The 14,920-nt window shown below is 34.5% G+C and overlaps 1 protein-coding gene across 6 annotated transcripts in view; it reads left to right on the forward strand.

Annotated features, from left to right (window-relative positions):
• Positions 1–14,920, forward strand: part of LOC138125835 (protein embryonic gonad-like) — a 64,946-nt gene that overhangs the window by 11,328 nt on the left and 38,698 nt on the right. For 4 of the 6 annotated variants that reach the window (XM_069041383.1, XM_069041396.1, XM_069041400.1 and 1 more), the window contains exon 2: positions 315–392. In XM_069041383.1, coding sequence (XP_068897484.1) covers positions 315–392 — 78 coding nt within the window. Of the gene's footprint in view, positions 1–5; positions 63–311; positions 393–14,920 lie in introns of those variants that run through there. The other 2 variants (XM_069041374.1, XM_069041393.1) reach the window with 2 other exon arrangements.

Here is a 14,920-nt window from a genome sequence, read left to right on the forward strand (position 1 = left end):
GAAATAGAATTTAAATTTTCATGACGATCGAGCAGATATTTGACAAGGTGTCGTTTGTGCAGGTAATGTAATATGTTGTAAATATTCAGTTAAATAAAGAATGATTCATATGTTAAAATTAACCGGACTGCTCAAGAAGCATTATGAATATGTAACGTGTTTAATAATAAATGTGATTTGTTCGGTTATTAGCAGAACGCTATGCGGATAATAGTTCCCGTTCTGGGAATGACATTTTATGTATTTGCGTAATTTATCTTTACACGAGTGGCTAAATGATGTTAAAATTAGTAATTAGAATGTGCAAATTTCAGATGAACCAGCTGTGCAAGGTTTGCGGAGAGCCAGCGGCGGGATTCCACTTTGGTGCCTTTACCTGCGAGGGATGCAAGGTTAGCACTGTTTATGAAATGATATGTATATGAAATATATAATATATATACAGGGTGTATCCAAAATGGGTGTGGTAATTTTAACACGTAGTAGAGCTTGTTAAATGAAACGTTTTTTCTATTTGAATTTTTTACGAAAAAGCGTTACAAATTGATTTAAAATTTAGAATAAATTAGCCATGAAGATGTACGTACACCCGCCCATGGGTAAGGGCGAAAATTTTCGGTAGTGATAGAAACTGAGACTTGTTAAAAATGTTACTCGTTTGATAAAAATTGGGGGTAAAAAATCTTGGAAAACTTTTGCGAAATTTGCAAAATGTTATAAGTATAGAAAATTTCATTAATTGGGGAGTTCTTCCACAGATTAAAATTAACAACGTATTTCAGATACACCTTGTATATATACATATATAATTAATTAATGATGAATATATTAATACAATCAATTAATTTGTTTATTCGATAAAAATGCAGTTGAAAATGCAAAAGATGCAATAGATGCAATATGATGCAGATTAATTTTATAAAATAGAGGATTTAAACTGCGGCAATATTTAATAAATGTGTAAAAATTTTAACACCCTCTTACTGCTGTTATAATTAACATAATTAAATCACTACCGGTTTCTAGAATAGCGAATTATACTGTCATCTTCACGAAGTATATTTTAATAATAATCAACACCAACAAGGTGTTTTAAGCACGTAGTATAATTAAAATACACTCAACTGAAGTCATAAAGATGACAGTAAAATAATACAGCTGGAACAGATGGTGATTTAATTAACAACAAAAAGAACAACGTTTTGTTTCGTATTTTGAACTTTTTATCGATCATCTTCTTTAACTGGTTTATTTATTATTCGAAGGTTTCCCATTCTAAAATACATTGAACTGAAAAGTGTGTTTCGTTAAGTTTCTTCTAATGAGCAATGTTGCTTTAAATTTGTTAACCAATCCTCAACATTACAACAAAATCAACCTGAAAGATTTATAAAAAAAAAAAACAAGTACATACACAATAAATTTTTGGTTGCTTTTCTTTTACTGTTTTATTTCATATTTTGGAAATAAAAAATCGTTGGTTAAAATCTTAAAATATTGTAAATTAAAATAAAGGTAATATATGCCTATTATTGCATTGTTTAACATTGTGTGAACCATTATTTATACAATTTGTTCCATAAAAACGTATTGACGACTTTGGAAATAATATACCTATATATCATTAACGTATATTAAATGCAAAATAAATTCATTTTCACAAATAAAGGTAAAATATTTATAATATTCTACGTTACGCACTTTGTAGTTTTCTTCCTCGCTGATAAATGCGGCATGAGTCAGCTAAAACAGGTCAGTCGTATAAAACAGAAACTAAAGAATAATTTGAAATTTTTTTGTGGTAAATTTAATGTGTGGTGCCCTCTCATTGTATGCACGTTTTTTTTTTAGGATTCTGTGATAACCCTGTTAGGAGGTATTAATTAAAACAAGACGACAAATTTTTTTTTGTACAAATTTGTACCTTTTTATATTCAGTTGAAGAAGGATTTAAAAAAAGTAATGTTAGTGCCATTGTTTTGGTGAGAATCGCCCTCAAATGTCACATGATTTATATTGACAAATCACAACTACGAATTGTTTGAATAGCAACCAATCACAATTTAATTAAGCGGAAATTTTCCCTAGGGAAAATTTCCGATATAATTTACCTAGGGAAAAGATTTTTCGGGCGATTCTCTTTCGAATATACCTCGGGACAGATATATATCGCCGGAAATTTTTTCTTGCTGTCCAACACTCGTGTTTGTCGCTCAAAATTACCCTCGGGCTGGCGCCCTCGTGTAATTTTCTTGCTACAAACACTCGTGTGTCAGGGCTGCTCGAAAAAATTTCCGGCAATATATCTGTCCTTTGGTATATTATATATGAAAATTAAACAGATTTACTCAAAACAATTTCTTACTCTCAAGAATTATTGCAGCAATGTTGTCGTTTTTATTCAAAACAGAGTCAAGTACTGATCCTGTTGTTTTTTATTTATAATTTATTAATTTATTAATAATCAAAGTAGTGTTAGCTGCTTTATTAATAAGAATTACGTTAGCCTAATCGCTTTACAAAAATTGTTGTAAATACAGACAAGATATTTTTGGATGTCTGATTCCTTCAAATGATTTTCAATGGTACTGAGGAATATACAAATTGCTTTATTTTGTGGTTTTGTTTCCTTAAGATCATAACATACTTCTTCTTTACACTGTTTTAGGTAGGTAGTTCAATATAATAGAAGTACTATATTTCACTTAGCTTGTTGCTTCTGATTGACAATTTAGATCCAAAGTATTCAAAGTAATACTCTTCCATTAATTTTGAAGATATTAGTTTGTCCACCATTTGTGAAATTGTCCAACTGGTCATAGCGAAGGTGGGCCTTAATGTGTTATTATTAATTCATTAATAGCAATCAATGCGTTGTTATTGCTGGAGCTGTTTAAAACAGGTAGTTGCGAAATTATAAATTTTCTCTGCAAAAATGTATTGCTAATATTGTTTTATTATTCATGTTACGTACAAATTAGTATTCTAAAAGTGATCTGGATTATGTTATTTTTGTTCCAAAATAATTTTAAGTACTATCTGAATTTTGTAACGGCAAAAATGAGGTTGTTGTTACGACATTTTATATCGATTTGCACTAATATTTTTGTGTTGTGAAAATGCTTAAATTAATTTGTTTTTATGCGTTTTGCAAGTGTATTACTAATTATAGTAGTATCTGTATAAAAATCAAAGCCGTTAACTCTATTAACAATGTGTTTGTGACGATGCAATTACTACAAAATATATGGAAAACTATAATATGTCTTAGTCTTGTGATTTATTCCAGCATTGAAGTCACCAGTTTTCTTCTCTTAGTAAATAATTATGAAGAGTTTATTGGGCAAAAAATAAATGAACGCAGCTATTTCTTACGTGAAAAACTACTGAGAAATTTTGCAAAAAATTGTCAGGAATTCCAGGATTACTAATTTTTTAAGAACTTTTTACTGACTGAGAATGTTACAGTTTGATCAAATTAGTTGCAGACAGTTAGAATTTATACATTCATTTGAGCATGTAGACAAACTTATATAAATTTTATTTTTTCTGAATATGTAGATTCATATTACATATTTATGTACACTTTTGTTCAGTGAAAAAGCATACTTACATTTTGCATGTGTAAATCAGATTTACCATTACCTGATGTCACTGCCAATGTCAGTGGCAGGTAATTGAAATAATTCGATTTCAGTCAGTAAAAGTGTACTTCATGCCCCCTCTTAATGTTACTATTATCAACATTATAGGTATTATTCTTTATTTTCAAGGTTTATTGTTGGTTCTGAAATCAAAATTCGTTTGTAAATTCTTACCTAATGACTTAATAGGTATGCGTAAACATGGAAACAAATATCAAGTAAATTTACACAACCAAAAAATCGCAAAAATCTCTCAAGATTTGTATGTTTTTTCCGTGAACAGAAGTGTACTTTTAAGGAAAATGCGAATTTAATTTATCGTTAAATAATTTTCTTGAGTAATTGCTTGTTTGTAAATTTCATAATGATTTTCTTTTTCTTCTTTCTATTTTCTTTCTTTTAATGTATGAAAAACAGTAAAAATAAAGGGTAACACATCTCATTTGTTTTTGTTTAAATGCGTACGTGATGTTTTTACAAATTCAAAAATACAAAGGTACACTTACTACTGTTTTATTCAAAAAGTGGTAGCTTTAACATTAATATCATGATCTTAACGTTTATTTTTGTTTTAAAAAATGATACAGCGAATTTAAAAAAAGAATATTTATTTTGATATTTTATTAATTATGTATTTAATTAATAATTTATTCAACTTTTAAAATAAACTTGCTAACACTTTTAAACTTCTCTTATCAATACAGGATCCTACTGTTTTCATATACTCATATGTATGTACATATTAAAAATAAACTAGATGTTCGAAAATAAAATCCCACAGTATCTACATCTAATGTTAACATTATCAAAATTAAACTTGTTGAACACAACCATTTAGATGTGAGTGGGATATTTTCACAATTGAAGTAGGTAAGCTTTGGGATATACAACGAATGATTTGTCACTTCTGTGAAAGATTGGTAAAATTTGATAGTGGGCAGATGATCTCACCTTTTGTCGAGACAGTAAAATGTCTCATCTAACAGAGCAGACTGTCACTTAAAAACAGTGAAAGCGGTCTTGGGAATGGACTCCAATATTTTGGTATACAAATTTAATTTATGAAAACTTGTTGAATAAACATAAGAATGTGGGTAACAATAGACTCAACCACCGACGATTGGCAAGTAAATATTCGTAAGTAAATGATAAACAAACGTGTGCCACGTTTTTATTTTGGAATGTGCAAGTTCAATTATAATTGGTAATTCTCCCACATATCAACAATGTATCGTTAATGACCGCTCCCAATTCTGAACCGCTGGATTATAAATTAAGTATGCGGGCGACCACGGAAACAATTATTAATATCCGTGACGCAACCGAACGGCCATAAAGCCATAAAACACGACACTACGTCGACGTCCTGTGGGTTCAAAGGCATCGCAATTAACACTCGTCTTGGTCGTGATTGATTCAACTTTAGGAGGATTACTCAATAAATAACGGCTAAACGCGTATACTGACCATGATATTGTATTAACTCATAAATATCAAATACGACGCATATTTCAAATTGCGAACTCCCACTGAAAGTATTATTTACTAAAAGCCCAATAATTTTAGAAGTCGTTGACCAGGCATCTCTTTGAAGATGTATGATTTATCCCATATGACGATACTGGTTTTTGCACAATAAAATATAGGAACCGGTAAAAGTCCGGTAACGTTGCCGTAACCACAGGTGGCTCTTCTTTAAAGGAATTTAAAAATCGCTCGTTTATATCTAATAGTTTCGTCTCATTGTTAGACACCTTGTACTTAGATCTAGATCATATGTCCACTTCTACCAACCGTTTATATTATTCTAGATACATTTTTGTAGAAGAATTCATTTAATTTGCTGACGGCAACGTATTTCCTATATCTTTATTATGTCTTTAATTTCGACAAATGTCATCCTTAATTAGCTTTCTGAATATGGCTGAGTGATTTAGTGAAAAAGTCTGTTCCCTAGTATTTGCAAAGTTTTATTAGGTGACTTTCAAAATTAATATGTTTTTATGTTGCGTTTTTAACGAAATAGTTAAAAGTTAAAATAAAATAGAATCTTCAGTAGAGATGGCTGGATATATTATGTATAAGTACTTTAGCTGATTAGCAATATTATGGGTGAACCTGTAAGTCAGTTCACAGTCGGCCTCTGTAAGCGTAATCGTATTATCGAATAAGAACTTGTGGAATACATTAATATTAATAGGGTATTATTTATTGTTTAATCCTGATACACTGTTTGAACTTAATATAATTCTGTTCGTATAATCGTTGATATAGTCTGAAGCGTGGGTTTAATAACAACGTAAGTCTCTTGCCATATACATAACAAAGTAATTTGCAATGTTAGACGAATGTGGTGAAAATGTGGGTATTGTGACAATATTTTACCAACAACTGTAAATAATTGGCATGGAAGCTGACTTTTTACTATTTATTTTTCTAAAAAAGTTACTAAGTATTAGTTTGCTTGATGAAAGTAGATACATATACGACACCATTGCACTAGAGGTGTGAATATGAAAGTAAACCCCTTAATTAACGATAGGATACTAAGGGCCAGTTTATAGAAAGAAAATTAAATATTTAATTTGAATTAAATTTTAATGTGCGATTAACCCATGAATCCGAAACTTCGATGGTTGAATCTGATCACGTGTTCTCTTAATTTAGCATTTGATTGCGATTAACTTAATTTCGCTTCTGTAAACTGGCCCTAAATATTTTAATCCATATCCAGAAATGCAGTGAAAAGTAATAAATGAATTATAATGTGAAAATAGCTATTTGTGCAATAAGTTAGGAAATTCAATTTTTTTCCGTATTAGGCATGGGATTGTTGATCCGAGATGATAGTCGAAATCAAAAACATGCCGTGTACGGAAAAAATGGATTTCCTACGTATTGCACACATGATTTTTTCTACTGGAGTTTGGAAAATACGTAAAATTTGGATATTTTTAATGTTCTATTATTGCAAGTGCAATGCGAAAGTTGACGAAATTGGCACCCACGGTCTAAGTTGTTTCAAAAGCAGTGGTAGATTTTCAAGACACACTGAAATTAATTCCATTATCAATCGGTCTTTAACTTCAATTCATGTGAATTCAATTTTAGAACCAAACGGACTGTCTCGGGATGACGGAAAACGCCCAGATGGGATGACTTTAGTACCGTGGATTAAAGGTCAACCTTTGGTTTGGGACGTTACTGTTGTAGATACACTTGCAGACAGTTACGTATTGAAATCATCTGAAGTCTCAGGTTTTGCCGCTGAAATGGCTTGCAAACGCAAACATAGCAAATATAGTTCAATCATTTCGTCAAACTACGTGTTTAAAGGTTTAGCATTTGAAACCTTAGGCCCTTGGTGCAAAGAAGCCATCGATTTCATTAATGTCATCGGAAACCGACTTATCGCGGAATCAGGCGATTCAAAATCAAAGAAATTCCTTTTCGAGAGGATTTCCCTTGCCATTCAACGTGGAAACGCTGCAAGCATTCGGGGCACTTTTCCAGATTCCGCAATATTATCGGAAATTTTTGTATTATAAAACAAAAATGTTTATGTAATTATGTTATTAATATAAGCTCTTTATCTATTAATTATTTCTAAATTAAAAAGCGAAAATTGTGAAGGCGTTTAAGCTTTTCTCTCAATTAAATACCAGTTTTTACATTACGTATCCCAGGAAACGACCAAAATTGAACTTTTAGTGTTGAAATATTATTTATTCGGAATCGTATTGTAATATATACATTCCTAACCTTACACGAGGGCGGAAAGTTAACCATTCCCTTTTTTTAATCTTTACTTCCCTATCGTGGTCAGTAATAGGCCACTTTCCACCCTATTATAAGGTTTTTCCAGTGGCGTACTTAATGAAAGTCGAAAAACAGTAGAAATGAAACTGCATCAAATTATGTAATTGTTTATTTGCTAAAAATGTAATGATTCCGAATAAAATAGTATACAAACCTCGGTGGGAATGTGTTTCATTCCTGTCTCGAGCATTAGTTCACCTCGGCTACGCCTTGGTAAACTATCTTAGCTCTCGACAGGAATGAAACACTTCCCACCTCGGTATGTAATCTACTATTCCGACCTTAGTAGGAAATGTTTCACTTTTCCTAACTCAAATTAGTATTACAATGTTAAAGTTTGCCAAACTCCAGTAGAAAAAAGAAATATGTACAATCGCGGCCATCCAAAAGTGAACTTTTTTTTTAATACACTACTCAAAAAATAAAAGTAGTCACTTTTTTGAACTTCGATATTTTTTTTTTATATTTTAAGGGATTTGAATCATACTTGGAGTGTCTATTGAACCGTCATTTATTAAAGTAATTACAAAATTGTACGCGAATGCTCCTTGGTATAATCAAATTAGAGCTTCAAATGTTCGAACAATACAAAAACTAAAATGAAAAAAATCACTTAAGAAGAAATGTTTAAACAGGCTTTGGACCATTTTAGTCTTAAACAATATTAGATAATTCTGACAGTTCACTAACATTTAAAAGAAGCAATGGCTCAGCAATTAACGTCGACAGAAGTTAATAGAGCTGTAACGTTACGCGAAGAAGAACATTCACAATTTTATGTTGCCAAACAGCTTGGGGTTGTGCAGGAAACTGCGTGGAAGCTTTCGAAACGATACCGAAAAACAGGTACCGTAACAAGGTACAGGTACAGGTCCAAAAAGTAAAACTACGGCAGGTAATGAGCGTTTTCTGCGATTGCAAGCCCTTCGAAATCGCACACATATTGCGCGGAACCTGCAAAAACATCTAGTGAGGACAAGAGGAACAAAAATTTGCGACCAAACAGTCTGCAATAGGTTAAGAGAGGCTGCATTGAGAGCAAGACGTTCTGCAAAATTGTCCAAATTGACCAGACAACATCGTTAAAGGAAATTTGAATTTGAAAGAGAACACTTAAACTGGCAACTTCGTCATTGGACTCCTGTCATGTTTAGTGATGAGTCCAAGTTTGTTCTGTCAGGTAATGGTGAAGGTGTAAGAGTCTGGAGGAGGGCTTTAGAACATTTCATGTCAAATACAGTGCATGAAACCGTCCCTTTTGGTGGTGGATCCATAATGGTGTGGTGTGGAATAACAATAAACACTCGCAAGGACCTTGTTTTTTTTCGCAATGGTGGCCTAACAGCTCGAAGGTACATTGATGAGATTTGAGAACGTCAAGTGATCCCAAGAGCAAATGTTGTTGATCAAAATTTTGTTTTTATGCAAGGTAATGCCAGACAGCACATTACTCACATTGTCACTGATTATCTTGATGATCATAATATCCGTAAAATGGACTGACCCGCATGCAGTGCAGACATAAATCCAATCGAACAGGTTTGGGAACAATTAGGGAAACGTGTTCGAGGACGTCCAAATCCTCCAATTACAACTGAACAGTTGGCATAGGCTTTAGTTGAAGAACGGGTCAATTTTCCCCAAGATGGGTTGCGAAGGCTTATTCGAAGCCTGCAACGACGCTTGGCAGGCAAGAGGAAGCCGCACCACATTTAAAGGAGAGATAAACTTTAAAAATCGATTTTTTTTAAGTGTCGCGTTATTACCGCTATATACTCTGATTTTCATAGGTCCAAAGCGTATTTAAAAATTCAAAGCCGTTCACGAGATTTTTAAATATTGGCATCACAGCGCTGACGTCATAATTACCCAGCCGACTTCTTGCTTTTCTTCAGTGCTGCTTGTCGGCTTCGATATTTATTACGTCCGGGGTGGGTCTAGTGTCCGAAGTGTTGATTTTAGCAAAATGCCTCAATGTTGTGTCTTTGGGTGTAATAATAAGCCAGATAATAATAAAACTGTGAGTTATCATAAATTTCCCAATAGAGAAAAGTCGCCGAAAAGATTCAAGACTTGGCTTAAACAAATTAATCGAAAAAACTTCTATCCTAGTAAAAGTGCCTGTGTTTGTTCCAAACATTTTGCCGCCTGTGAATTTGATGAGACAACCGTGTTGAAAAAAAGATTTTTGAATGTTAATAAAATTCACCTAAAAAAGACAGCCACCCCAACATTATTATTGAAACCTAAACATCAAGAAGAGATGCAAGAACATGATGGAACTACCGCTTCGACTTCCGGAACCGGAACTATTAATAAAAAACGAAAAACGTCCAATTATGTGAGGAAAAACTTTCTCCATTCACTATTAAAAACTCCCGAAAAAAAAAACGTTTGAGGATGTTTCAACTGCCGTAAGTGATGTCAGCCTCTGTACGGATATTGGAATTCAATGTGAATTAGGTGTCGAAACGTTTAAAACCGTTTTGATACAGGAAAGTATGAGTACGTCAGCATCAGATACTGAACAGCTAATTGATGATACTAATAATAATAAGGATCCTAGTTATACATCTAAATTGAATCAGAGCGATTCGGAGAATGATATCGATGATGAAAACATCAGAGTTAGTGCGGGAAAAAATGAGCCGAAACATCGAAACGGCGAGGATTCTTACACTTCTGAAGTATATTTGGTTTACATGGATGAAATTGTCAAGTTATTTCAATTATGTCAGAAATGTGGGTCCATTATTAAAAACATTGACAAGAGACATTGTGGCAGTGCCTTGTCCATTACTTCGATCTGCGAAAATAATCACAAATATGCCTGGAAATCGCAGCCTTATATTAGGAAACAACCTTTGGGCAACATAAATCTAGCAAGCGCGATGTTACTATCAGGTTAATCGACGCTAAAATATTTGCAGCTTATTATTCATCTCATTATTATAGGTTCCAGTTATACAACAATGCAAAATGTTGCCAAATGTTTAAAACTAAAATTTATTTCACACACAACGTATTACAAAATTATCAACGAATATGTGGCTCCAGTAATTCATGACACATGGAATAATGAAAGAGACGAGTACATAGGAACATTGCAGGAAAATAAAAATTTTGACTTGCGGCTTTGTGGTGACGGCCAATTTGATTCACCAGGTCATTGTGCAAAATATCTCTGCTATACATTAATGGAAGTCAATACCAACAAAATTGTGGATTTTGTTCTACTTCAGAAAAAAATTGTCACTGGTGATCTAGAAAAGCAAGCTTGCAATATGGTTCTAGGTCGTTTGATAGAAGATAATGTTTCTGTCAAAATGTTGGTCACCGATCGCCACCGCGGTATCGGTTTATTGATGAGAACGAATTATAAGGATATCGTTCACGAATATGATGTATGGCATCTCGCTAAAAGTTTAGCAAAAAAAATAAAGGTAGGTACCTGTATGGTGCATATACGTACATGTAGGATGTGGGGTAGTTAACACGCACTTCAAAGTTGTAAAAACTATATTAATGAACAAACAGTAACTGTGGAAAATATTTGAACAAAATAGCCGGCTTTTTTCTTGGCGGCTGGCGAACGACTAACTAGTGCGCAGCTCGGACGTCCGCGCCTGCGCTGCTCTTGTGCGGGTGGCGATTCCTTTCCACCCTACATCTCGGCCATCCTCTCCGTCATTCGCCCCGAATGGTTTCATCTGATCCGCGCTTGATGTGGTGTTCTTCGGACCCTCATGGTTCCCAATCTTCTCAACTTCATATCTGTCGATTCCCGTCCTATTGGTAACCCGGTATGGACCAAGAAATTTTGGCAAAAGCTTTGAACAAGGAGCAAACTGAGTTCGCTTGATAGCTACCAAATCACCAACTTGGTACTTCAGGGACGACTTTCTCTTCTTGTTGTATGTTCGACAATTTTCAATTTGAATTTCTTCAATCTTCCTCTTCGCCTCTTCCCGGAGACTTTGCCTATCCTCTATGAACTGATTGACGAATTCTTCTTCAATCATTTCCTTCAATTTTAGATCTTCAGTTCTTCGGATTGTCACCCCAAAAAAGAGTTCAGAAGGCGACCTCGCGATACTTCTATGATAAGTTGAGTTTAGGGCTTCTTGAACTTTTCTCAAATGCTTATACCATTTTTCGCTGTCATCCATCGACAGTTTCGTTAATAATGGAACTATAGTTCGATTGACTCGTTCGATCTGCCCGTTTCCTCGAGGAACACCTGTGGTGATGTGAACCAACTTGATTTTTTCTTCAGCGCAATATTCTTCAAACTTGGCTGACGTAAAAGCCGCGCCTCGATCTGATATAATAGTCTTCGGATTGCCAAAGATACTTTGCTGATCTTTCAGGTGCCGAATTACTTCTTCTGAGTTTGTGGTTTTCGTTGGGTATAGCCAAACAAATTTAGTAAACGCGTCTATCACGGCAAAAATATATTTGTATCCTTTCTTGGTTTGCGACAATGGACCTAAGTGATCCACATGGTAAGTTTGTAAAGGTCTGTCACCTTTATCAATAGGGTTCAGGAAACCTTCTTGCTTCCCAGATTTTCTTTCAGCCAAAATACAAGGCACACAATTGGATACTATTTTCTTGATTTTTTCTTCTAACCCCGATATCCAATACTCTCTTTGAACTAATTCTTTAGTTTTTCTAACGCTAAAATGTCCATTTTCATGCGCCGACTTTATAATTTCTTCTTCCATTTTTTCTGGTATGACCAAAAGTTTAGTTCCATCTTCATCTTTATACAGTAGACTCTTCTCAAACACAAAATTTTTGTATGGTTTAATTTTTAGGACTTCTGTTATGACCTTCAGGTGAGCATCGTTCTGTTGAGCCAGAGATAACTTTTCTAAAAATGCATTTTTTATGCTCATTACGATGGGATTCCTGCTCAAAGCGTCGCAATGCTTCATGGAATTTCCTGGACGATGTTCTAACACGTAGTCAAATTCTTCGAGAAGTAGAGCCCATCGTGCCACTCTGGTCACCAAATCTTTTTTCTTCATGGTCATGGTAAAAGCTGAACAATCTGTCTTGATTTTGAACTTTATACCAAGTAAATACGTGCGGAACTTTTTCAAGGCTTCAATTATAGCTAGTACTTCCAATTCATAACTGCTATACTTCTTTTCAGCGTCTGTTGTTTTGCGACTCATGTAGTATACGGGATGAAATTTGCCGTCAACATCATCTCGTTGCACAAGCATTGCTCCGTATCCATCCCTGCTTGCGTCAGTGTGGAGTTCAGTTTCTTTTTCGAAATCGAAGATCTTCAGTACAGGTTCTTCACATAATTTCTGCTTTAACATTTCAAACGACATCTTCTCTTCTTCTCCGAATTTGAACTTTCTTTCACCTTTTAACAAGTCGCTGAGTGGTTTTGCTATAATCGAATAATTCTTGACAAACTTTCTGAAGTATCCAGTTAACCCCAAAAAACTTTGAACTTGCTTAAGAGTTGTTGGTTTCGGAAATTTTGTCACTGCGGCGATTTTTCCCGGCGATGGACGAATAACACCATTTTCAACTTCATGTCCCAAGTATTCAATTTTCCTTTTCAAAAATTGGCATTTTTTCCAATTGATAAGTAGACCGTATTCTTCAGCTCTTCGCATCACTGTCTTCAGCCTGTCTATAGCCTCTTCTTCATTTTCTGCTGGTATAACCAAATCGTCCATGTAGGCTAGAACCAAGTCTTTCTGAATCAGGTCTCGGAAAATATTATTAATGAATCGTTGAAAGACAGCTGGCGAGTTGCATAGGCCAAATGGAGCCTTTAAAAATTCATATTGACCGGACGGTGTGACAAACGACGTATACTTCGTACATGATTCTTCTATAGGAACATGGAAAAATCCATTTTTGAGATCAATGGTTGTAAAAACCCTGGAGCTACAAAGCTTGTCGAGTTGATCTTCTATAACGGGTAATGGATACCTGTCTTTAATGATTTTGCTGTTTAATTTTCGGAAATCAACGCAAATTCTTGTTTCACCATTCTTCTTTTTTACCAATACGATTGGACTTGCAAAATCTGACGAGCTAGGCTTTATGATTCCGTCTTCGAGCCACTGCTGTATTAACTCGTCGACTTCTCTCTTTTCAGATATTGATAACCTCCTGGGAGACTGGAAAATGGGCTTTTCATCTTGCACAATTATCTTCATAGTCACGTTGGTCTTTTTTGTTGCTTTAGGAGTATAGTTTTCGACCATCTTCTTTATTTCTTCTTTATGCTTTGATCCGCCAATATCCAGTTCTTCTTCTTCTTCTGGTCGCAGCAACATGACCGCGTTTTCTTCGGTCAGAAGCTCATCACAAGAGTCCTTTTCGTCTTTAAACTTCGGTCTTGGAACGACTTCTATTTTTTCAGCATTTGCCATCAAAGTGACATGCATTAGAATCGGTTTACCTACAATCAAAGTCATATCTATAGGCATTTCCCCGTCAGGTACGACATGTAGAATAGTCTTGAACGACGCTTGATCAATTTTCAGGACAGCTTCAAATTGTCCTAAGGCTTTCACCAATCCCTTTCCAAACCCAGTGAAAGTAATTTCTTTTCTTTCAAAGTTGGGCGCGCCCAGGTCAAGAAAACTCGTCAACGTGATCAAGTTAAAATCGCTTCCGGTATCGACTAACGCCATCATTTTCACTCCGTTAACTTCTAAATGTTTATTCATACCATGATCGAGTTCTGCTTCTTGTTCTTGAATTCGTAAAGCTTTCTTATGATTTTTATTGTCAGTTGATCCTTCTTTCTTTTCTTCTTGTTTACTCGGGCAAGCGTTAGAAAGATGACCAAATTCGTTGCAGGAAAAACACTTTGTCCCTTTCGACTTATCTTTACATTCTTTCGACTTATGTCCCTTTCTGCCACAGTTATAACATCGATCTTTTGTCGTCATTGGCGCCGGTTGTTTAGACTTTTCATCTTTTGGTTTTACTTCGGCTCTTCTTTTTTCTTGACTGCTCTTGAATTTTGTATATACTAAAAGTTTTTCCTTCAAATGTTTAATACTTTTAGCACCATACAGAATTGACTTATTTGTTTCTTCATCTGGAATTCCCTGTACCACGTAATCTATCAAAGCACTTTCTTCGACATCCCCCTGGCTTGCAATTTCTTTCATACTAAACAAATACTGCTGAAAGGTTTCGTCAGATTTTTTCTTCCGTGAACTCAACTTCTTATGAATTTCTGCGCTGTTCGTGTGTTTTCCAAATTCTTCTAATAGTCTTTTTTTCAAAATCTTCCATGACCTAACTCCATGTTCAGAACGCAGAAATAGTCTGGCAGTACCACTTAGTGACTTTTTCCCGTATACAAATTTTTCAATTGAAGTCCACTCCATAATTTCAGCTGTTTCTTCAAAGTCTTCAATAAACTTTGCGATAGTATAACCGTCATCGCCACTAAACTTCTGTAA

The sequence above is a fragment of the Tenebrio molitor genome, chromosome 1 (assembly GCF_963966145.1).
Source record: "Tenebrio molitor chromosome 1, icTenMoli1.1, whole genome shotgun sequence".
NCBI classification, from domain to species: Eukaryota; Metazoa; Arthropoda; class Insecta; order Coleoptera; family Tenebrionidae; genus Tenebrio; species Tenebrio molitor.